General features: G+C 36.3%; 2 protein-coding genes across 2 annotated transcripts; one reads left to right on the top strand and one right to left on the bottom strand.

Moving 5' to 3' along the window:
- Positions 1-11741: 11741 nt before the first annotated feature.
- On the top strand, positions 11742-15714 carry LOC101291228 (pentatricopeptide repeat-containing protein At5g57250, mitochondrial-like). Its single transcript, XM_004296433.1, has 3 exons — positions 11742-13639; positions 13844-15076; positions 15555-15714. Exons 1-2 carry the CDS (start codon positions 11757-11759, stop codon positions 15000-15002), a joined length of 3042 nt encoding a protein of 1013 aa, XP_004296481.1. The 5' UTR covers positions 11742-11756; the 3' UTR covers positions 15003-15076; positions 15555-15714.
- A 1703-nt stretch (positions 15715-17417) lies between these two features.
- Positions 17418-20016, bottom strand: LOC101290944. The gene is made up of 7 exons (XM_004296432.1): positions 19876-20016; positions 19244-19426; positions 18545-18634; positions 18121-18209; positions 17958-18039; positions 17750-17795; positions 17418-17657 (listed from the first exon to the last, which is right to left on the bottom strand). Exons 1-7 carry the CDS (start codon positions 20014-20016, stop codon positions 17584-17586), a joined length of 705 nt encoding a protein of 234 aa, XP_004296480.1. The 3' UTR covers positions 17418-17583.
- Between the last annotated feature and the right edge of the window lie 4565 nt (positions 20017-24581).

Below are 24581 nucleotides of genomic sequence, written 5' to 3'. Positions count from 1 at the left end.
ATATACATATATATATATATATTTATAGAGGGCTCCTCATCATTGGAATCCCTATATATATATATATATATATAGGGGGCATATATGGATAGGAGTTGAGAAGAATTAATTCAAAATATTTTGTAGTGGACTTTGTGTGTAGGTAATGTCTTGAATGAACAACCTTTAGCTGCCCAACTACAAATAGATTACATTTTCTTATAAATACTATTCTTGCACAGTGGAATGTGTCAAGTTGTATATATAAATCTGGGAAGCTATATATTACCTCAAGTCACCCAGATTAAGTTTTGAGGTTCATTGCCTAGAAGTACATGCAGATGATCTTGCTTGTTTTATTTGGTAAATGTCATTAGGTTAAAAGAAGGTAGATGTCATTGCCCAAACAAACAGATCATCTTCTTGTTTTTGGTAGTTGTCGATATTAGGTTAGCACAAGGTAGATGTCATGGCCTGAAGAGAAGGATTGGATTACCTTTGGCTTGAGGGAAAGTGACCTAAGCTACAACAAACTCTCATTTATTTACCACATCAAATTCAGTTTAACTTTTGTAGTTGACCCATCTCAGAGTGTGTATCTTATCATATATTCTCTTTTGGACTGAGAATTTGATTCCGAAGAAACATTGAAATACTTTAGTTAAATGGGAAACTATTAGTTTAAGTCATCCATTCCATTGAAACAAACTAAGCGTGCGGAAGGGGTAATAGAAAATCGATCCTCTACTATATTGATCGAGTTTATACCACCTGATTAGTTACTGATCGTGCTTCTCTTGCCTAAGTTTATTTCTTTGATTTGCCTAAGTTTATAATTGACATAGAATGACTGAGTCTCGGTTTTGAACTACTGTAATTCATGATGATCATGTACTAATTTATTGACCCAGTCAACAAAAAATAGATATCACTTTCCCATCTTATTCCATGAGCTTTTGTTTGGTCTTTAGAAAGGTGACAAAGGTTCATGAATTCGTTGTATTTTTCTGATGACTCACATGTGATGTCTTTGTCCAAAGTTTACTCTAGTCGTAGCCGAGGGGAAAGGGCATTGGCACCATCTAATCACTAAAAAACACAATGAAAATGTTTGAGACACCAAAAAATTATACTAAATATAATGTGGCACTTGTTATATGTCATCAATTTTACTATCAAGAAGGTGATGATACGACGAACTTGTGAAGTTATTGCTTTGTATGATGGTCTCTATTTTTGTGCACAAGCAGGTTTCTCACATATTTTGGTGGAGGGTGATGCTAAAAATGTTTTTGCAGCCTTGAATGCGATAGAGGAGGATTTCAGTATTGATGGAGGCCTGGTTGACGAAGCGAAGGTGCTATTAAGTCTTTTCAATTTAGTAGTTGGGGATATGTCCCCAGAAGTTGTAATAACGCAACACACTGAGTTGCTAGGGAGGCTTTAAACTTACCTTTTCCTACAAATTGGTGGAGGCTGGTGCCAGATTGGTTTTCTCCGATCTTAGTTCATGAAACTAGTAGTTGATTTTGTCGTATATATGAAGTGTGGTACTCTTCCTTCCGTTTTGTGAGGGTTAATGAGGCTACTGTATACTCCGCTGATATAAGTTCTTACTTATGAATGCATTATTATTTTTCGATCAAAAAAAGAAGAAAAAAAGAAGGTGATGATACGAAAAGAATGTTGTGAAAGAGTTCCATCTTGTTTTAAGAGATTTTACATGCATCTGAACGTGATGGGGAACTTGCTGTGGTGTGGTGTTAATTGTCTTATTATATGGTATGAAAGTGGTTCACCTTTTGAATGTTATTGATTTATACTTGTGAACTTGTTGCAGGGACCAAGACTCACAGCGTATGAGTTGGTGCATGACAACATACCCACCACTCTTATAGCAGATTTCAACTCAGAAGGTAAGAACCCGAGGTCAAAGAAAATGTACTTTTATTATGGACGTTTAATTGATCGGATCAAAAATGAAAGATGAAGGATGGGAAGGTGAACGCTGTTGTTGTTGGAGCAGATTCGTGTGGCTTCGAATGGTAACTGAAACTCCTCAACTTCTTTACCATTCTAGATCTACTGGTTGCATAGCTAATTTCTTTTTATCCTAATTTAGGTGACACCGGTAACAAGATAGGTACCTACACTCTTGTGGTCAGTGCAAAGTATCATAACATACCATTCTTTGTGGCTGCATCACTTAATTCCGTTGATTTTGTTAAACAGCGGATCAATATTGCATTGATATTGTCCTAACTTAACCACCTTTAAGGTGTTTGGTTTTAATCACAGAAAATCAAACAAAGTATAAAAACATAAATATGTGAAACTCAAAGAAGTTTCTAACAATGACGTTCCACTTTCACTAATATAACAAATGCATCACATAATTAAGTTTGAGAATAGCTTTTATAAAAAATCACTAAAAGCACAAAGAACTGGCAACTGAATGTTCATCTTCACAATCGCGTATGGTAACATATATTGGTGAAAGTTGAGGCAACAAGTATAATTATTTAATAATAGTAGAGATTCTTAAGAGTTGTGTACCCTAAGACACACCCTTAAGATATCATCATAATTATTGAATATATGTTTTTTTAAAACCTTAAGTTACAGAAGAATCATATAAAGTTTATATTAAGGGCAGCGATGGGGGTGTCTGAGGAGATTGTATAGGATTTGGACCCTTTGGTACGTGCCGTAACGTATTCAACGGCGGTGATGGAGGTGTCCCAGGAGATTGCATAGGATTTGGACCTTTTGGTACGCGTCGTAACATGTTCAATGGCGATGATGGAGGTGTTCCAGGAGATTGCATAGGATTTGGACCCATTGGTACACGTCGTAACATATTCAATGACGGTGATGGAGGTGTCCCAGGAGTTTGCATTGGATTCGGACCCTTAGGCACAAGCCTCAATATATCACCATAATTGGTTATGGTATGTGTTGTCTTACGCTCGTAACGTTTGACTGTAGAGTAATCATCTGAAGCATCTGATAAAGGCAATGTAGGCGGTGTTTCAGGAGATTGTGTAGGACTTGAACCTGTTGGTACACGTCTTAAGACATCTGATAAAGACAATGCAGGCGGTGTTCCAGGAGATTGTGTAGGACTTGGATCTGTTGGTACGCGTCTTAAGACATTTGATAAAGACAATGCAGGCGGTGTTCCAAGAGATTTTGTAGGACTTGGACCTGTTGGTACACGTCTTAAGACATCTGATAAATGCAGTGTAGGCGGTGTTTCAGGAGATTGGGTAGGATTTGGACCTGTTGGTATGCATCTTAAAACATCCAATGGTGATGACTCAAGAAAGTTCAAACTGTTAAGAGATGGCTTATCAAAAGAAACATGATCACCAATAGCGTTGGTGGAAAGAAGGAGAATAGAGAATAACACAAAGCAGTAAGTTTTAGAAAGCTTCATTGTGTTGTTTTGATGATGATTCAATATTTTGAGCACATCTCAAACAAACATTTTATAAGAATTTTAGTACATAGAATGTGACTTCTAACAGAGCTTTAAAAATAATCCAAAATTTATTAATTTGCTATTCAAAATATTCAATTCTCTTTTATTGTAAAAATAATGAAAACTGAAATTTGATTCCCTAATTGATTGTTAAAATATTCTCTTTTATTGTAAAAATATTCAAATAATAATTTGATATTTATTTATTAAGAATTTTCTATTCAAAATATTCAATTCTCTTTTATTATAAAAATAATGAAATCTGAAACTTATATGGATATAAAAAATGGGCAACTTTTGGCAATACAGTTTTAGAAATACTTTTCATTATTATTATAAATGGATAGAAATATTTTTAGCTTTCTTTATATAAATGGATGTGTAATGATTTTGAACATATTTAGAGATTTATATCTATTGTAAAATAAGAAAATGAGAAAATGAGAATGTATATCGTTCATACGATCCATCCATCCCCTTTATATAGAGGGATGTTAAAAAAGGTAAGTAATTCAAATTACTTGATTCCCTAACTGATTGTGCACTGCGTTTTCCTGTGTTATTTGATTGGTGGTTAGCTGTGATCGAGTAATAAAAATCTTCCAGCTGCTTGATTCCCTAACTCTGTTGTTAGCTTTAATCCCGTCAAGGGGGTCACGTTCCGTTTCATTATAGGTGGAATTGTTAGATTTCTAATTCTTGTTTCGAAATCATGTTAAGACGTAAAGTTTAGAGAAGATAATTCATGTTTTGCATAAAGTGAAAACATAATGAATAATTTGCATAAATTATTAAAAATAAATTTATTAAGAATTTGCTATTCAAAATATTCAATTCTCTTTTATTGTAAAAATAATGAAAACCGAAATTTATATGGATATAAAAAATGGGCAACTTTTGGCAATACAGGTTTAGAAATACTTTTCATTATTATTACAAATGGATAGAAATATTTTTAGCTTTCTTTATATAAATGGATATGTAATGATTTTGAATATATTTAGAGATTTATATTTATTGTAAAATAGGAAAATGAGAATATATATCGTTCATACGATCCATCCATCCCCTTTATATAGAGGGATGTTAAAAAAGGTAAGTAATTCAAATTCTTGATTCCCTAACTGATTGCGCACTGCGTTTTCCTATGTTATTTGATTGGTGGTTAGCTATGATCGAGTAATAAAAGTCTTCTGGCTGCTTGATTCCCTAACTCTGTTGTTAGCTTTAATCCCGTCAAAGGGGTCATGTTCCGTTCATTATAGGTTGAATTGTTAGATTTCTAATTCTTGTTTCGAAATCATGTTAGACGTAAAGTTTAGAGAAGATAATTCATGTTTTGCATGAAGTGAGAACATAATGAATAATTTGCATAAATTATTAAAAATAAATTTATTAAGAATTTGCTATTCAAAATCTTCAATTGTCTTTCATTGTAAAAATAATGAAAACCGAAATTTATATGGATATAAAAAATGGGCAACTTTTGGCAATACAGTTTTAGAAATATTTTTCATTTTTATAATAAATGAATAGAAATATTTTTAGTTTTCTTTATAAAAATGGATGTTTAATGATTTTGTAATATATTTGAGATTTATATCTATAGTAAAATAGGAAAATGAGAAAATGAGATTGTATATCGTTCATACGATCCATCCATCCATCCACTTTATATAGAGGGATGTTAAAAAGGGTATGTAAATACAAATTACTTGATTTCCTAACTGCTTGCGCTTGTGTTTCCCGTGTTATTTGATTGACGGTTAGCTGTGAGTAATAAAAGTCTTCTATCTGCTTGATTCCCTAACTTTGTTGTTAGCTCTAATCTCGTCATGGGGTCAAGGGTCATATTTCGCTTCATTACAGGTTGTATTGTTAGAATTCTAATTCTTGTTTGGAAATCATGTTAGATGTAAGGTTTAGAGAAGAGAATTCATGTTTTGCATAAAGTGCGAGATTGATCCAGAATGTCAAGTTTAAGTCATCAAATTACATTAATTTCTCTATCAAAAGCTATTTTCTATTGTCTATAATTTGTCTCTTGCGAAATCTAGACCTAATTCAGGATCTAAGCTACCAAAAACCAGCCGTCTCTCTCTAGAAAAAACCCTAGAGTAGTGCTCTCTCTCGATCCCACCATCTTGGGTGGTCGGGCCTGTCCAGCTATGCCTCAGCGCCGACAATGGCCTCTAGTGTCACATCCCGACCCTAAAATATTTACCTTATTTACTAGCTTGATTATAATAAGAATTTTACCGTCTCCGTCATTGAGGTTATAGTTTAATTGGTCCCTAGAGGGGTTTTGGGGACGGTTATTTTAGGAGGATTATTCGTAGGAGAAAAATATGACGACGGTAAAAATGGTAAATTTTAGCTAATAAAAGGTAATTTTTATTAGGGTATTTATTTTTGGGGTGTTTTAATGGTGGAGTTGGGTTTAATTGTAGTGTTGGGCCAGGTTGGTGTGAGGCCCAAACCCATTTTCTCCTCTCTTTTTCTTCTCTTCTTCTCCTCTTTTTCTCCTTCTCTCTTTTCTTTCCCCGGTTTTTCTTCTCTCGAGCTCTCTCTCACTTCGCCGGAAGACCAGCGCCCGCCGCCGCCGTCCGGCCAAGCAGGGACGCCGCACCACTCCAGCACGGTTCGTCGTCCTCCCCGCCGCCTTCCTGGGCTGGTGAGCGACGCTGCAACCCCGCCGAACGGAGGAAGTCCTCCTTGAAAGCCGGTTGTCCTCTTGCCGGAGCTCCCTCCTCCGGCCGCCATAGCCGGCGAGTCTTGGCTCGTTGTGAAGCTCTCCTCCCGTGCAGTAATCCCTCCAAAGAGCTCGCCCTCTCGTGGTCTAGGTAAGGAGAACCGGTGAGTGGAAGCTCTAGGGTTTTCTAGTGTGTTTTCATTCGATTGGCCTAGTTAGGCTTAGAATTGGGTGTTGTGCTAGTTAGGAAAGTTGTAGAGCATGATGAGGAGATTATTCTGTCAAATTTTCTTAGGCATTGGAGGTCGCCGGAATCGGCCTCCGGCCGCCGCTGTTTGGGAGTTTTGTATAGTTTTAAGTGTGGAATATTAAGGGGAGTTTATTGATGTGAGTTATGGAATTTTTGGATGAGTTTTTGATAGGTTTGGGAATTTCCGAAGTTTAGTATTTTTGGCGGTTAAATAATATAGATTCCGGTCGTAGGATTTAAGTCGTTGTTCTGTGGAGGTTGTAATTACGGCTGCCAAGTATGGTATTAAAGTTTGGGTCATTTCGATTTAAGAATATCGAAGTTAGGCAATGATGAGCGTGTTTATGGCTCTCGGTTAATTTTGCCTATTTTGTGTAAATATTGGATTTTTAGTTGGGAAATTAATTATATGTTTGGATCAGGACGTGAGGAGGCTCGAGTGGAAGAGGCCTCGGATCGACGTCAGGCTTAGGCCTAAAGTTGTGAGTGGACTTTTGTTTTAAAATATATGCATGCGGTGATTCTATATTAAGTGATTGATTTTATTGAATATCAATTTGTGGAATTGTTTATTTTCGCGAAGTCATTTTCAGAAGTAAATGTTCTCATTTTTAATGGCTATCGTGTGATTTGGAAAGTTACCGAAAATGAGATTTTCGGTGGAGTCGTGTGCATATTGCTTTTTATGATAATTGGCAATTTTCATTATTGTTGGAGAATAACCGAAATTGAGAATTTCGGTGAGTATATATATATATATATATAATATACCATAATTGGATGATTATGAGAATAATATGTATATGAAGGAATGCTAGCTATCTATACGTGCTTTTCCACCATACTGAGGTAAAAATTCCATTAATGGTGCGACGTGAGCGTTAGACGCAATCGTCGTAGCCCTATATAATATAATAATTATAATATAATATTATATAGGGATATGACGCGTATATATTTATACACCGTTTTTTCCACCATAATGAGGTAAATACCATTATGGTGCGACGTGAGCGTTAGACGCAAGCGTCGTAGGCCTTGTGTGAATTTTCTATTTGTCTTTGTTGTTTCAAGAAAATTCATATAAGGGATATGACGAGTGTAATACATACATATTTTATTTTAGCCTGAGAGGCTGTATTTTATTGAGCTTTGGAGACCGGCTGGAGCTAGTCATGAAATTGCCAGTTTTTGTGTTGAGTGTTTTTGAGCTGTCGCATGCAGCATATTTTCTATGGAAATGTAAATTGGGAAAGCATAAATATTTTCATTAAATTTATGTTTTTGTCCACTCACTCTAACGGTTTCAAATGTTTCCCTCTGGGCCCTTCGTTTTAAAATGCTCAGTTGCAGGATTGCATAGTTGAGGTCGGGCGTACATGGGGATGAGGCATAGTCATCATATAGCTTCCGCTTGTTAATTTATTATGTTTCCTTTCTTCCTATTAGTGTTGCTCTGAATCTATAAATGGTTGGATATGAGATTTGTGTAGATATTTAAATAATTGGGAGATGTTGTGATTTGGGGGAGCATGAAGTAGGGGTGGAATTTTGAAACCGAAAACCGAAAAAAACCAAGCCGAAAACCAAACCGAAACCGGAAAAAACCAAACCGAACTAAGAAAACCGAACCGAACCAAATTAGTTTGGTTTGGTTTTTGGTTTCGGCCTTCGAAAAACCGAACCGAACCGAAAAACCGAATCCCTCTACAACGACGTCGTTTTTTGTCTTTATTTTCTTTTTAAATATTTGATTTGAAGAATATGATTTTAGGTTTTATGTTCTATATAATTATATGTTTATCTTTTCTAATATTTTGCTTTTTATTTTCATTTTCTGTACATATAGAAATGTTCTAGGTGTTGTGTATGCGAAATATAGGGAGTGATATGTTACCTTTAAAATCGAAGACCTTATTCTTGCGAGCTTTAGATGATGAACTATAATATTTAATTTATTTTTCTCTTCTTTATTCAAATTTATGATTTTTAAACTTAAAAATTCGGAATTAATTTGGATGGACTTTAAATTATGGAGTCTATATTTTGTGTTTAAGATAAATTTAGAAGTTTTAAAATTATGGTATCATGGTGTGCTAGTGTGGTCAATTTCCAATACTTTCGAAATTATTTAGTATTAAACTTTTAAAGTATCTCTTTGGTTACATTTTTATAGATTGTTGGAGAATCATTATCATAAATTTTATTGATATATTATATGTGTTTATAAAAACAAATAATGGAAGAAGAAAAAAGACCTAAAGTACGGTAATATTTTACTAAGCTAAAAACATAAAAATTTTAAGAAAAATTAATTTTTTTAAAAAAAAAGAAGAAGAAAAACAAAAAAAAAACCGAAACCGAACCGAACCACGATTTGGTTTGGTTTCCGGTTCAAGGTCTCAAAAAATACTAAATCGAACCGAATTTTTTATCCGGTTTGGTTTTCGGTTTTAGGTGAAAACCGAACCGAACAAAACCGAACCCACCCCTAGCATAAAGGCTCTAGGAGTTTAAGGTTGGATTTGGTTTATCAGAAGTGTATGCAGGTTTTCTTAGGAAGGGTTGTCCATTTTCAAGGGAGGTTATGCCGAATTTTCGGTAAAGTTTCCTTGGAGGTGGTCCCCACAAAATTTACTTCGGGTTTCAGGGTGAAATTTGGGGTGGGTCTTAACATCTAGCCTAGCCCACGATTGATGTTTACGGCCGAACGGGTGAGTTTTTCAATAAATGTGGCTCAGACTTGAAGAGTTGGATTGGAAGGTTGATTGGTTGGTCCCTTATGGCTGAATGTGGATCAGGATTTACAATTGAAGTGGCATCTGGCGACATCAAGAACGTGGATCAGATTGAGGGATTCCTAATTGGTGCAGAACGAGGGCTCTTTGATTTTGATCACGATGTGACTTGGAGTTTCAATCCGGATCTACGTGTTAATGTTGCCGATGATGCGTGGTGTCGGGTGGAAACCGACTGCCGATGGTCGAAGCTCGATGCCGATGCGGTAGTTGCAAACACCAGTGGTGCAGTGGCAAGCATGGAAGGACGACACAGCCGTTGTGGTTAGCCAGGAAGCATCTAATGGTCCAAATTTGGGCTAGTAATAAGGGTTGTTATTTAGTTATGTTGTGCATTTTGCGAGCAATAAGTTTATGCTAGTATATGGTCGGGTTTGATGGGCTTTGTGCCGGTGTTGGCACCCATGTGCCTTGTCTGCTCTAGGTACGTATCGAGTTTCTTGCTTCATCAAATGGTCGTTGCCGCCTAGTGGTAGGGTGAAGCTAAGTGTCGTCAGATCTAACTTCCAGCACCAACATAGCTGGAAAGCTGAATTATTATACATTAGGATATGTAAACGTGTTACATACCGAGTGATCTTTCCAGTATGTCACCGTTGTTTAAAAGCAAATAAAGTTGTCATTAGAGTAATACTCTTTGGTAGTTGGTGTTTGGTTGAGTATATGTTTATTGTACAAATTTTTGCTTCATGTCCCCCCCCCCCTTCCCAATTTTTGTATTCGACAATTTCATTCATCAAGGCTTGAGGACAGTTGCACCAGCCCTTTTATTCAAAAAAAAAAAAATTATCTCTTGCGGGTTCAATAATCAATACTCAAACCACTAATGTGTGTAAACTACTAAAGTCATGGCCTTGAACATTTTTAGTAGAGCATCTCCAACATTAAGGTTAATTTTTTTTTTTTTTGTTCTATTTTAAATGTGACTTGTGATGATGTGGAATTTGACAGTTTCGTTCTATTTTCTCTCCAACCCATACATATTTAATTAATTTTGAGTTGTTACCTATAAGAACTCCTAAAGTACTAAATAGTCTCTCCATAAACTTTGGAGACTCTAGGGTTTCGAAAAATTTTTCTCCTCTCCGTCTGACGACGCGTCTGTTGACGGCGTTGTCAAATGAGATCTGCTGGTGGCCAGTTGGCGGTCAGGCTCCTTTGGTTTGATGGCGGTGGAAGGAAAGAATTGTGTTGTTATCAGATTGCATGCTGAGATGCTGCTGGCAACGTTGTCAATAAGCTCTGCCATGGATCTTGATTCGTCAGGGAGGAATGGCGACCTAGGTTTGGAGGAGCGCTGGAGAGGCGGTGGTTTAATGGCGGGGATGGGCCGCCGGACCAGCTTCCCCAGTTTGGTGGGGCTTTCTTGTTACAGGTAGATAGCTGCGGGACTTGGAAGGACATATGTGGTTCAGCGTTGGGAACTGAGGCCGGTGAACCTTTTCTGATGCCCACCGAGATTGGTGGCAACGGCGCAGCGCGGTGGTTCATTGTTTAGCGGTGGCTCCTGGCTACAGTTCATGGACATCATTTTCCATGACATCTAATGGGCTTGGTGGTGGGCTTAGGCTCTCCTTAGGCCTAGATAGGGGTCTATTTGCTTTTTTGGTTTTTTTGTTTGGTTTTTGGTTTTGGTGTTGTTTGTCGTCCCTCCCCTTTGGGCGAGGGTTTTAAGTGTTGGTAGTTTAGTGTCATTGGTGGCTTTGATAGGGCCATGGTTGGTGTCATGTCTAAGGACTATCAATTTTAACATCAGTGTTTTCTTGTTATCAATGTAATGGGGAGGTTGCCCCTGCATATATGCTGGCAGATTTGGTGTATAGTGCTTGCTAGGGGTGTCTCTTCTTGAGGTTAGCTGTAAAGAGGTATCAAGGCTTCTGGATGGGGTTCGAAATAGGTTACATTTGGACCATTTTTGGTTCATGGTCATGTAATCGCATGTATGTGGGTAGGAAGGAGTGTGTGGACTTATTGTCTATCATCGAAATCTCCCATAATTGTAATAGTTGGTTATTATTATTATACAAAGTGTTTTTTATTTTTTATCTAAGGACGTTAACAATTTTATTGATCACAACTTGAGAGTAAGTACAACAATATGAACTTGATCCGCCTTCGGGGCAATCCTGCGAAACTACCTAGCAAACCTATGTAGTAGATACTAAACAATCTCTATGTTAAAGGTCATGAGCTGAAACAGTATGATTAATCTTCCATGGTAGCAAACAGAAAAAATAACCAGCCACATAAAGGAAGGGACAAATCCTCGACCTATCATTCTAAATACTTTCGGGTCAAGTCCTCAACCTACTTTTGTTAAGCTTTACTGTGGATTTTGACACCACCGTTGAAGTCTTGAAGATATGATCTTAGAGGCTAATGAAGTTGGGACATGAATAATCCAAAAAAATTTATATACATGACGGTTTAGTACACGGCAATCTTGGCCATTCCAAACCATTTTTATGTCAGAAATCACCATGAACAAAAGTGGTCTGGTATAAATTAAAACCAGAAGAACAACGTTCCCCAAATTAAAAAAGCCCACAAACAATGCCTAGGCTTTCCTCTTGGCTCTTCCACACCAAACCCAGCCGATCCTTGTCTTCATCATCTTCATCTAACAATCCTCCAAAACATTCACCTCTTCAAACCCTACTCAAACGTGGCTTCACTCCTACTCTCAATTCCATCATCCAATTCCTTCTCTTCCTTTCACACTCTCGCAGATTCAACACAGTTCTCAACTTCTTCTCTCAAATGGAGTCCAACCAAATCAAAGGCAACTCCCAAACTCGCTCAATTCTCACACGGGCTCTCCTAAAACTGCACAAATATGAAGAAGCAGAGCATTTCATGAGGACCCAGATGGCCAAAGCTTCAAACTTTCCGAGGAATCGCATGTGGGACACTATCAACAAGAAAGACCCAGATAAGGCTTTGTTGGTATTAAGGGATTGCTTGAGGAAATATGGTACCTTTCCTTCTTCTTTCACTTTATGCTCGTTAATCTATAGATTTAGCTCTATGGGGGATATGAGTAGGGCTATTGAGGTTGTGGAGTTGATGACTGATGAGAATATCAATTACCCATTTAACAATTTTGTTTGTAGTTCAGTGATTTCTGGGTTTTGTAAGATTGGGAAACCAGAAATTGCTGTTGAGTTTTTTGAGAATGCCGTAAAGGCTGGAGCTTTTCAGCCTAATATAGTGGTGTATACAGCACTTGTTGGTGCTCTTTGTAAATTAGGAAGAGTTAGTGAGGTTTGTGATTTAGTTTGTAAAATGGAGAAGGAAGGATTGGCATTCGATGTTGTGTTCTATAGTAGTTGGATTTGTGGTTATATTTCGGAAGGGATTCTAATGGAGGTGTTTAGGAAGAAGAGACACATGTTAGATAAAGGCATCAGACCAGATATAGTTAGCTATACTATACTTATAGATGGGTTCTCGAAGCTTGGAGATGTGGAAAAGGCAAGCGGTTTATTGAAAAAAATGAGGGAAGATGGGCTAGAACCCAGTTTGATAACATACACTGCCATCATGTTGGGATTTTGCAAGAATGGAAAATTGGAGGAGGCGTGTGCTATTTTCAAGATGGTTGAAGATTTGGGAATTGAAGTTGATGAATTTATGTATGCAACTTTAATTAATGGGTTTTGCATGAGGGGGGATCTCGATGGTGTTTTTCGTCTGCTAGATGAAATGGAACAGAAGGGGATAAACCCAAGCATTGTTACATATAATACAGTAATTAATGGATTATGCAAATTTGGGAGGACTGCCGAGGCTGAGAAGATCTCAAAAGGCGTATCTGGAGATACCATTACATATGGTACATTGCTACACGGGTATATTGAGGAAGAAAATATATCTGGGATTTTGGAAACCAAGAGGAGATTGGAGGAAGCTGGAGTGTTTATAGATGTTGTCATGTGTAATATACTTATTAAAGCACTATTCATGGTGGGGGCGTTTGAGGATGCTTACCTACTGTACAAGGGAATGCCAGAGAAGGGTTTGACTGCAAATTCCTTTACATACTGTACAATGATTGATGGGTACTGTAAAGTTGGTAGAATTGATGAGGCACTGGAGATATTTGATGAATTTAGAAGGACATCACTTTCGTCAGTTGCATGTTATAATTGTATTATAAATTGGCTCTGCAAGCAGGGCATGGTAGATATGGCCATGGAGGTGTTTATTGAACTTGACCAGAAAAGCTTAACTTTGGATGAAGGTATCTGCAAAATGCTTCTGAAGGCAACTTATAAACAAAAAAGCGTGACTGGAGTTTTAGACTTTGTTCTTAGAGTGGAAAATTTGAGTCCAGGTATATATGATGTTATCAGCAATGGTGCGATCAGTTTCCTGTGCAAGAGAGGGTTTCATGATTCTGCATTTGAAGTGTACGCAGTGATGAGAAGGAAAGGGTCAGTTGCTACGAGAAAAACTTACTATTCAATCTTGGAAGGGCTACTTAATGATGGAAAAGAGTGGCTAGCTCTGCCTATTTTAAACATCTTCCTGAAAGAATATGGATTAGTTGAACCTAAAGTAAGCCAGATCCTTGCTTACCACATGTGCCTGAAGGATGTCAATGATGCTCTCCGGTTTTTAGACAAGATCAAGGACAGACATACAGCCATTACCTTGCCTATTTCTCTGTTCAAGACACTTATAAAGAGGGGTAAAATTTTGGCTGCATATCAGCTTTTCATGGCGGCTGAAGATAGTGTACCCGTTCTAGATGCATTTGATTATTCGCTCATGGTTGATGGCCTTTGCAAGGGAGGATATATTAGTGAGGCACTAGATCTCTGTGGTTTTGCTAAAACTAAGGGAATCACCTTGAATATTGTCACTTATAATTCAGTTATAAATGGTCTGTGCCGCCAAGGTCACCTTGTTGATGCATTTCGGCTATTTGATTCATTGGAGATAATTAATTTGGTACCGTCAGAAATCACATATGCTATATTGATTGATGCCCTACGTAGAGAGGGGTTTCTGCTTGATGCAAAGCAATTATTTGAAAAAATGGTCGTCAAGGGGTTTAAACCAAATACACATGTATATAACTCTATTATTGATGGTTTTTGCAAGATTGGACATATGGAAGATGCCTTGAACCTTCTTTGTGAATTGGAGATGAAAAATCTTAGGCCTGATGCATTCACTGTTAGTATTGTCATCAATGGCTTTTGCCAAAAGGGTGATATGGAAGGGGCCCTAAATTTCTTTATTGAGTTCCAAAGAAATGGCACATCACCTGATTTTTTGGGTTTCTTATATTTAATGAGAGGTTTATGTGCCAAGGGAAGGATGGAAGAAGCCAGAAGTATCTTGAGAAAAATGCTTCAGTCTCAGTCTGTTGTGGAGCTTATAAATAAAGTTGACGTTGAGCTCAAAACAGATTCATTGGAAAGTTTTCTTGTTTCACTATGTGAGCAAGGAAGTATCCAAGAAGCGGTGACTGTGCTTAATGAAATCGCGTCCATGTTTTTCCCCATTCGGGATTCATCTCATAAGCTACAGAAGCCTTGTGACAGAGAGGCTCCGAAAACAGTTGCCCCAGAATCTGTGCCTTCCATCAATGCAGTTTTGGACATGCAGTGTTCTGGTCAGAAGAAAGTAGAGAAGGTGGCAAAAACTTATGATGTTATAGGGAGGAGGTCTCAGTTTCATGACTTCAACTATTACTATAAGGAAATTGCTTCACTCTGTTCGATAGGGGAGCTGCAAAAGGCTAGTCAATTAGTAAAGGACATAGTTTCTAATATGGGCAAGAGGTAGAGTCTGGCTCTTGATCTATGTAGGTGCTTCCATCACCTTTAGTGAGGCACCATATATCGTGCATGCAGCTGCAGGTATTTACCCTTCCATTGCTTTTGAAGTGAATTGAACCAAAAGGGCTAGTAGACTTTCTGAATCTTAGTTTTCATCTACATTTTTATTTTTCATAAAACCAATTTATTTGCTTGCACTTTTGTCTCTAAATCACCTGATTATTGTTGTAACATTTGAAAGGTTCTAGCAGTTCTATAAGTTTAGTACGAAATAAGTAGATTTAGACAAATGATGTTTCATTCATCTAGTCAGAATATGTTTGCCGTCTCATATTTTGTGTTTCCTTGTAATTTCTTTTTTTAGGCTATCGAACTTTTGCCTCAGCAGCAAAGCTTTATTTAGATAAAGTAAAACAGAAAAAAGTTCTCAATCAGTCTTGTAGAAATATAAAATAATGAAATGTACATCTGTATATGTTTCTTACTTTATCTTAAAAGTAGTTAGATTACTAGTTGGCTGACTAGCAACATTTCATGATTTGTGTTCTTTGAAGCTCAGGAGTTTCATCAGTTAAAGTACAAGTTATGGCTGCAACACAATGCTATCGAACTAAAGGATTTGAGCTATTGAACTCAATCCTGACAACTGCAAACAGTGTAGATGATTGTTTTGGACCAGTTACACTCTTGAATTTGTGTAGCATTATGAAGTTGAAACGGTAACCCTCTATATGCTTTATTTTTTATTTAAGTACTTGAGCTTGTTGCTTAACTACAAAAATGCTGTGAACTATGGTGTTTAGCCATGATAATGCTTCTGGTGAAAGTCTGAAGGATATGTTGGATAGACTGAAGGTTATCAGCGGCTGAGGTAATTCTGCATTTTATTATGCATCTAAATTAATACTCAACTCTTCTTCAGCTTTGTACTTGTGACAGGAAACTGCATATTCTGTTTGCTATTCTTTCACTGGATTATGGGTTAACTAGTATAGACTTTTCGCTTGCTTGTTGATGCTCAATATTTTTTATGTTTTTTTCGAAGGCAATTTTCATTTTACTAATCACTTCATTATTAAGATGTTGGTCCATATCTCCTGAGGTTCTGGATATGATTGTATGGTCCATATAAAGAATGAAGCAATATTAAATTATCGAATTCTTTTTTGTGTCTGAAATGTATGGAACCCAAACTGTTTTACGTGTCGCAAAAGCTCAAAGAATGAATTTTCTCCCGTGGTATAACTGAGTTGTGGGATTAAGTATGTTTACTCTTGTAATCTTCATCAGAATCATGACACGGTTTTACTTTGGTTTTACGCAGAAAACCATCAACTCAAATTGCAGATGTGCTGCACGCATGATGATGATGTTAAAATGCATATATTATAATATATATATATATATATATATTTTTTTTTTTTCCTATATCAGAAAATTTTGAAAAATAGCATGGGCATAATGCATGTTATCTTGGTAGTCTTTCTCTTGAATTGCTCTTGATTATTGAACGTTTTTCTTTAAACTCTTACAGGAAATTGCATGACTTATTACTAACTTTCTTTGTAGTTTAAACTGATGTTGGATTTTCTACATGCTTAGGCTCTGCATCTTCACGGTGAAATTCTGAATGATTCTCTTTTGTTTTTCTCCCTTGGCTTTGGTGGAATGCAATGGGCATGGAGTTTGATAGTTCGGAGTGTGCTTGCTACACAGGAGTGGAGTGCAAGCAACCAAAAGCTGGTAGATTTAATCCAGTCTGATGGGTTGAACTTTATGTCGGTGTGAGATTGGGTTCTACCATCTCAAACAGTGCAAAATGACAAGTAGTCTGGATATACACTGCAAAACTCCATTTTTCGCAGGTAGGACAAGACATGGGATTGGACTAGAATCATCCAATCCAGTGATTGGTAGTGTAATTACATTTATACTGGATTGAAATGTTATTCTGTCTTGTCATTTTTTGTAGTTATTCTGTCTTGTCATTTTTTGTAGGACAAGATGTCCCACTAAAGGATATATGGACCTGGGTCCTGTGTTAGGGTCAGGTCCAGAGTTTGGATTTCGGAGTTCAGTTAAGCTCTTATTGCGAAGGTGATTCTAAATTCTTCCAAATGTCGGTCATTTCCCTGCGAGGCAGAAGCTGATTCGCTTCATTACGTTGAATCTTTTTCATTGCTGATTTGATGAGGATGATCTGAGCAGGTCTAATGTAGTGAGGATTCCAGCAGTAATAATGGAGCTTAAGAAAAGACTACACTTTTGGGGAAGGCGTGAGATGTAGACCCAAAATTCATGTCTTGCTATGAATTATACCTTGTAATATAACTTAGGCAGATCACTGACAAACTATTTTCTCTGGTACTATCTAATTGAGGAACTATATGCTGAAGACTGAGACCAGAAACAACCTTTTACTGAAGATAAGCTTATTTAGCATTCAATTCTTTTATTCTCAAAACTATATAGACGAGTATATACAATGACATAAACCTGAGGCTAGAATATATTTCTTGCAGTTTGGCGAGGTGTTTACTCCAACCTTTGTTCGAACTGTCTGCACTTGTAATCTCTAAATGCACATGTTATCGCAAATTCTTGAGTTCCAAGAGTCTAGACCACCTTTTATCAATAGAAGCCTTTCTTTCTCCACCAATATCTGCATACCAGAAATTTATTGGAAATAGCCTTATTATTATTATTATTTTTTATATGAAAATTTCTGATGGAAGACTGAAAAAGAATACTTACACTGCACAGTGGGATACGATTTTTCACACAGCTCTGAACAAGTATCCTGCAAATTACACCATCTCTCAGTTCATCAACCCTTTAGTGTATAAAAAGTATAACAGCATGTTAGCATGTAGGGATTATCCAAAAAATGAATAGTAGGCATTGTAGGGCAATTTTCTATTTTCAGACAGTTCGACTTGTCATTAGGATAGTTTGTACTAACTTTTATGGAGGTGGCGAGCCGAATTGAGTCTTGTACCAGTGAATCAAGTTCAGCTTCATTTCCAGGCTTCACATAGATCACCTGTTGAAGCAGCTGTGTTAAGATACTATCTTGGTTGGGCAGTTGGCGTGGAAGACGAAGAGAAAAAGTTTAGAAACTTAATGATGGATCGTCACCACCGATTTCAGGCAGTTGAATTGTGTTGTCATCTCTGCTTGACGACAGAACCCACACATTAAACTGTGTGTCAATCTGTTCCATCACAAAGGATTAGTTCTGTACAGTTTACAGTTCTAGAATGGTGATTACGGTCAGATCCTAGTTTGAGTACTATAACTCAAATTGCAGTGATTGGAAAACTACAGACCTTTTCTGGAAACTGCCTGATGCTCTAATCTATCATGACAGTTTGAGGACAAATGTATTTACCTGATGCTCTATGCAATCATTACTTTTTAACTTTACAAAAATTCTAAACTAGTAATAGTCATGATCGAATTGTCCTTCAACTTTCATGAAAAATGATTACAATTAACAGAAAATTCATGCAAATGTTAGTAGCTGATGGTATATGCAACACCAAGTACCTTTCTGCAGTACGGAGAAGAGCAGTTGCTACATTTTCTGGTGAATGATGTTAAAATCCTTCCATCAACAGAGAAACCAAAACTAGCATGCTGGTGAACAGAACGAAAAATTAGTTATTGATAGAACTGGTTGAACCAGACAGAAAGATTGCCGAAATTCAGTTGGGATTTGCATCACAGCAATAGATAGCAGAGAGAAGGCTTTAGAGGAAATGTTGCAAGTTCAAAGACTTCAGTGACCTATACTCTTAATTACCATAGTATACTGCTAAAACAATATATACTTCGCTTAGTAATTATTATGCAAACTTCTATGCTTAGAAACATAAATTTAGATTGATTTCCTGTAGAGAAAAGCTGACTTCATGTAATTGAAACCAGTCATGAAGTTGGTCTACATAATTGTATTGGTGCATTAAAGCTCTGAAGGAGATCATCGATGAATGTTTTTGCCCTCACTATTTGTATACTTAGTTATTATTTTGCAATCTATTTACTCAATGGTTTTTATCTGAACACTCTTGTTGACATTAACTCTTTTTGTTTCTTTTGTTGATACAGCTAGGTTGTGTTTCTTTAGTTGACCATGTTCTTCGATTGGAAGAATAATGTATACCATATATTTCTTTTGGCCTGAATAAGTTGTAGAAGTTGCAAGTATGGATAGTTAGATATTTAGATAAGAAATTAGGAGTGGACCTTGTGGACGGAGAGGTTGACTGAAACTTGTGCATCCTTTGTATTTCCGTCATCATCTTCGATCAGATCTGCCAAACGCAGGTCTTGGAGGGACAGAAGGTAATCACAGCCCCAATTCCCATGCCATCTCCCATCTGCTGTTGATATTCTGATCACACTGCGCCTGCTGTTCTTTTTGTTAATCTGTGTTTGTTACCCCAAGTAGAAGATACCATATATAAGTTCATATTGATTTCTAAAATATGATGGAAATGTTTTATTTCCCGGTTGTGAATCAGAAACATAGACTAGGTGTTGTGCATGTCTAAAGTGGACATGCGGACTTTGCATCGTTCCAGTATATAGCTCGTGCATTTCGATCAGCAGATTCAAAGTCCGCAGGTCCGTTTTAGAACCGGCAAGAAGAGTACGTTGTATATGTACAGACCATATATCTCAAACAATTAAACTTGAACTAATATGCAACGTGGACGTGTTGAGTACACACATGTACATTCGAGAGTGAAGAACTAGTTTGCTCAGCACAGAAAGGAAAGCATGCATGAAAGAAATTACAGAATAGATGAAAGAAAATAGTGTGGAGTTTCGGTTTAGGAGCAGCTACACAAGCATGGTGTTGTTGGGTACTTTACCAGAGAGTAGTCGTTTCTTTTCGAAGATCCTCTGATTCTGAAACTCTGAGAATACACCACTTTGGAGGATTTGGGGTTTGCAGGGTTTATAGAAGGAAGCTTAATATTTCTTGCTGATACTAAATTAGCAACTTCTGCCATTTCTGTGAAAAGCTTACGAACTAGCTAGTGTAGGATATGCTTTCTATGCAACCTTATCATCAGGAAGGGGCTGGCAGTGACACTTGAAGATAAGAAAGGTATATCTTAAGGCACTAAAAGCTACTGATCAAAGACTATCAATATTACAACTCATCTTTGATGGGTATCATGTGGGAAATAGCTTTTAGCTTGAGTTTCTCCTGCAATACCACTCTACCATCATGCAGACCAACAACATGCCGATCTATTTATGTTTTGAATTGGCATGGACTATTGAACTTACTCATTTATAGTTTGCTATGTCATGCTTTTCACTGATTAAGTGATTATGATTCCATTAGTGCTTCTATAGATCATGTACATATTAATATATAAAATATTTCCTCCTTAAAAATTGAGGTGTACACCCTAGCACACCCCTAGTTCTGTGCCTGACTCGTAGGATTCAAACTCATTGTGCAAGTATTGTAAGATATGATCAAAACTTCCAAGATATCTCTATCAAACTCATGAAGGTGTGTTCACCATACTGTATAATTATCAAAACTTCCAAGATATCTCTATCAAGCTCATGAAGGTGTGTTCACCATATTGTCTATAATTAAGTCCTAAGCAAAGGGAAGAATCCATGATGTGGCCTAATGTTAACTTGCAATGCTAAACTAAACGCATCCCTAGTTGCGATAGGAAAATTTGCAAAATCTCATATAATAGTGTCGTCTATATAAGCCACATCATCATCACAAGGAAAACAAACCCAAATTAGGACCGCAGTTAGAGCAAGTCCACCCCAAGCTCATTTGAAGGCTTAGGTCATGATCCATGTAGGAATGAAGACCTAGCTTCAAATATCAGTTTTCACCCATGAATTTTTTTTAACCTCGGCCTTTACTAGGTCTTTACATGGGTCAGACCTATAACCTAGGTCACCACTTTTCTTGACCCAGGCCTTCCTGTGACAGGTCAGTTTGAGCCCACTAAAGTTGCTGACGCCAGCATGTGAAGAGACGCTGAGGCATCTTCAGGGAGCGACCTTGCTCGCGTGAAGGACACGAACGAATGTCCTTTGGCTCTTTGGCAGCGTGATTCACACACTTTTGTCTCCTTGTGCATGGAGCCATGTGCAATGACATGCGTCAGAGTGGATTGGTCCCAATTTTATTATATACCTATTATTTAGATCATGGAAAAATTAGAAAATGGTATCAAAAATCTACCATTGATCAGATAAATTTCTACATAATTTTTAATTTCATGTGACATAGGTAGTTTGTTTAAAGGGTAAACCTTATTTACAACCTTACAAAAAATAAAAATCTTATTTGCATTTCTTATATAAGTCATAGAATAACTACATTAATTTCAATATGTCATTATAAATTATTTATTACCTTTAAATATTTTTCAATAATTTATTTATTAACATCTTAAATTATTATTCACACATAAATTCCTAATAATAAAATTTAATAAGCAGTCACTGCCACGTGGCTACCCAGGTCTCGCCCATGACCCAAGCCTTCCCAACAAAGACCCAAAAGGTGGACTTGCTCTTAGGTTCCACATTGTTAGAGCAGTTACGTACAGAGAAGGAAATATTTCTCTTCTGTGTTCCTATCAGAATATAATGCTGAAGTGAAAAAGTTAGTGCTCCTTAAGCACCTTAGTGAAAAGGATATATACCGGATGTGCTTTTAAATGATTTATTGTGCTTTGATTCGTTCATATATGTCAGAATAAATAGATGCTAGCTAGCTTTATGTACGTCATTGTTTACGGCATTTGAAAACATTTAATTCGACCTCTAAATACTTCTAGAAACTTGTTATGTATTCGTATATAAAGCATTTTCGTTATATATATCTCATTTACTGTAATCAACTACAAACTTCAGTACAAAAGAAGAAAGAAAGTTTTATTAGAATAGTGAAATAATAGCAATAAGCTGAGGCTCCAGAATAAAGTTGTTCTTCTTGGCTCTATGAGTTGGAAAAATTCTAGTTTGAGTTAATGCATGCTATGCATCAACTATTTTGAATATTTTAGACCGTTAGATATAATTAAAATATGAATATATCTAACGGCTTAAATTATTCCAAAATGGTAACCGGTTTAGCCATTAACACTTTTTTTTCTCTTTTGTAAATTATCAATTGTATATTATGGATGAAGAATTTACAAATATTTCAACGAAAAAACAAACAGAGAACGCAAACCCTACCCTAAATCTGGAGAAGACGAACAAGAAAGGAGAAAATAAAGAAAGTTCGAGGAGAAGAGAAAGTCGAGTTCAAGGAGAAGAGAAAGTCTGAGTTCAAAGAGAAGAGAAAAATGGAGTTCGTCAAACTCTATATTCTGGTGTGTTATCTTTAATCCAAAAAACCCTAAGGTGAAGGAGGAGATAGAAGACAAGAGGGAGGAGATAGAAGACAAGAGGAAGGAGGAAGAGACAGGTCTTCTCTGAGCATGTAAGTCTTGAGAATGTTTGTTTGACAGATGAGCCACAATAGAAGCGCAAGAACCAATATTGAGGTAGAGGGCTAGAGGAGTAAGATTTCGTCATTTTAACTGTATGAAAATATCTTCTAGGTGGAAGCGATGTGATTTGATGTTGCACCATGCCATGATTATTCATCAAATCCTCTATGCAAGCATAAATATATTATATATAATTATATATAGAAGGGGCATTAGCTTTGTAGAAGCAGTTGTAATGTTTCTGTATCCTGTTCATTAATCTAAGAAGATATTAAGTATCAAGAAAATGAGGATCCATTGTATAAGCTTAACTGTTTTTTTTTTCTTTCAAAATATTGTATAATCTTAGTTGTATAGTGATTCAATATCTTTTAAAAAACTCATCTCGAGAGATTGCATTTCCGCGTTAACCAAATCCACGTTGAGTGATCCTTCATCACCTTGAAAAAATTGCTATTCAATATCTTTCATACCTAGCTACCTCGAGGAATTCTTCACCACATCGAGGCATTTCACTTGTATCTCTCTCAAGCAAATTTCTCGTCAAGCAATAAACATGGTCCTTGTCGAGAAACATAGACGGAAGAGAAGAAGTAGGCCTAAAACTAAAATGAAACTGGGAATTGATTTTTGAAATTGGGGGGAGGTTGATTTCTGTAAGGCAGAAGGAAAGTGTTTAAGAAGGAAGCGGAAATTGGGGAAAGATGTCTCTAATAATCTAAATATTGGGCGATGATGATTCTGATGATCTAATAACACACGCGACTGCTATGATTAACTTTTTTTTTTTGGTTCAGAATAAAAGTGTTAAAACTTTATAGTCAGACATTTATAGAACATGAATACCAATAAAACAATGAATATACTAGTAAAATGTCAATAATATGAGTAAATTGTTGTTGACTCGATCCTTTATGGTGTAATGAAGATCTTTATATTGTAATTACTATCCTTTAAGAAGTTTTGAGTGATGTGACGACGTTTCTACATAGTTTATCCACAATTGAGATGAAAAGTAGTAACCAGGGTCGATTTCGTGTTAATTTTTTGTATGAGAACCATTTGCCCGTTAAGTCAATGAATTGTTGAAAAAGTAGTAATCAAGCTTATGTTTCTAGTAATATTTTTGAGTTACAAGTTTGAAAACCATTTTACCAATCTGACAACAAACTTTCTTAATAGTGATAAAACTGATGTACATATAATAAGGGGCAAGTCTTTATTTGTGTAATAAAGTCCTTTATCTTGTAACTGATACCTTACTTTATGTAAATTTTGTTGTAATTGAGATAATTACTCATAATACAATATGTTTTACTATAAATTACAACAAACTGAGGTACAACCGGTAATTAAGGTCGTATTCTTGATATTACTTGGAATACGATATTTTTTACAAAAAGAACGATAATTTTACCTTTTGTGACAACAAATATTGTATATATTGATAATCAGACCTAAAATATTTGAAGTCCTTAATCATGTAAATTAGTTCTTTTTTATGTAATTACGGTCCTTTTTCATGTAAATTACACAATTCATTAGATCTTTACAACAAATACCACATTTAACGTATTTAGTAATAATTGCAGTGGTAAACAGAGTAATTATAACATTTACGATATTCATTACATGTTTTTGAACAACTCACGTATAACCTAATTAAAAGGTCCTTAAAATTGTAATTTCTTACACATGTCATAATATTAGTGGATGACCTATTTACCTATACAACAAGTTTTTCATTTATATGTATTATTTTTAAAAAGTTGATGCATATTATGCATCAACATACCCTAGCCTTCCCCCTATGAGTTAGAACTTGGAGGTGAACTAAAACTAATTTCAGCACTTGAAAATGGACAACACAAAAAAAAAAAACGATAACACAAACCCAACCCAGGTCAATTCATTGTCCAACTCCCAAATCCCAATTTTTCAATAAGAAAAAGTATCGAAATTTCACAAAACCAGCTCGGCTTTCTATAAAATAAAAATAATTTTATAACAAAAAGAAACAACAATTGTTGGTTACCCTATAAGTGATCGGTAACTAAACATAACAAAATGAGTAGCATACACTTGTA

Source organism: Fragaria vesca, linkage group LG4 (assembly GCF_000184155.1).
Source record: "Fragaria vesca subsp. vesca linkage group LG4, FraVesHawaii_1.0, whole genome shotgun sequence".
Classification (NCBI taxonomy): domain Eukaryota; kingdom Viridiplantae; phylum Streptophyta; class Magnoliopsida; order Rosales; family Rosaceae; genus Fragaria; species Fragaria vesca.
Note: the sequence above shows the minus strand (reverse complement) of the source record. Positions and strands in the feature narration are given on the sequence as shown.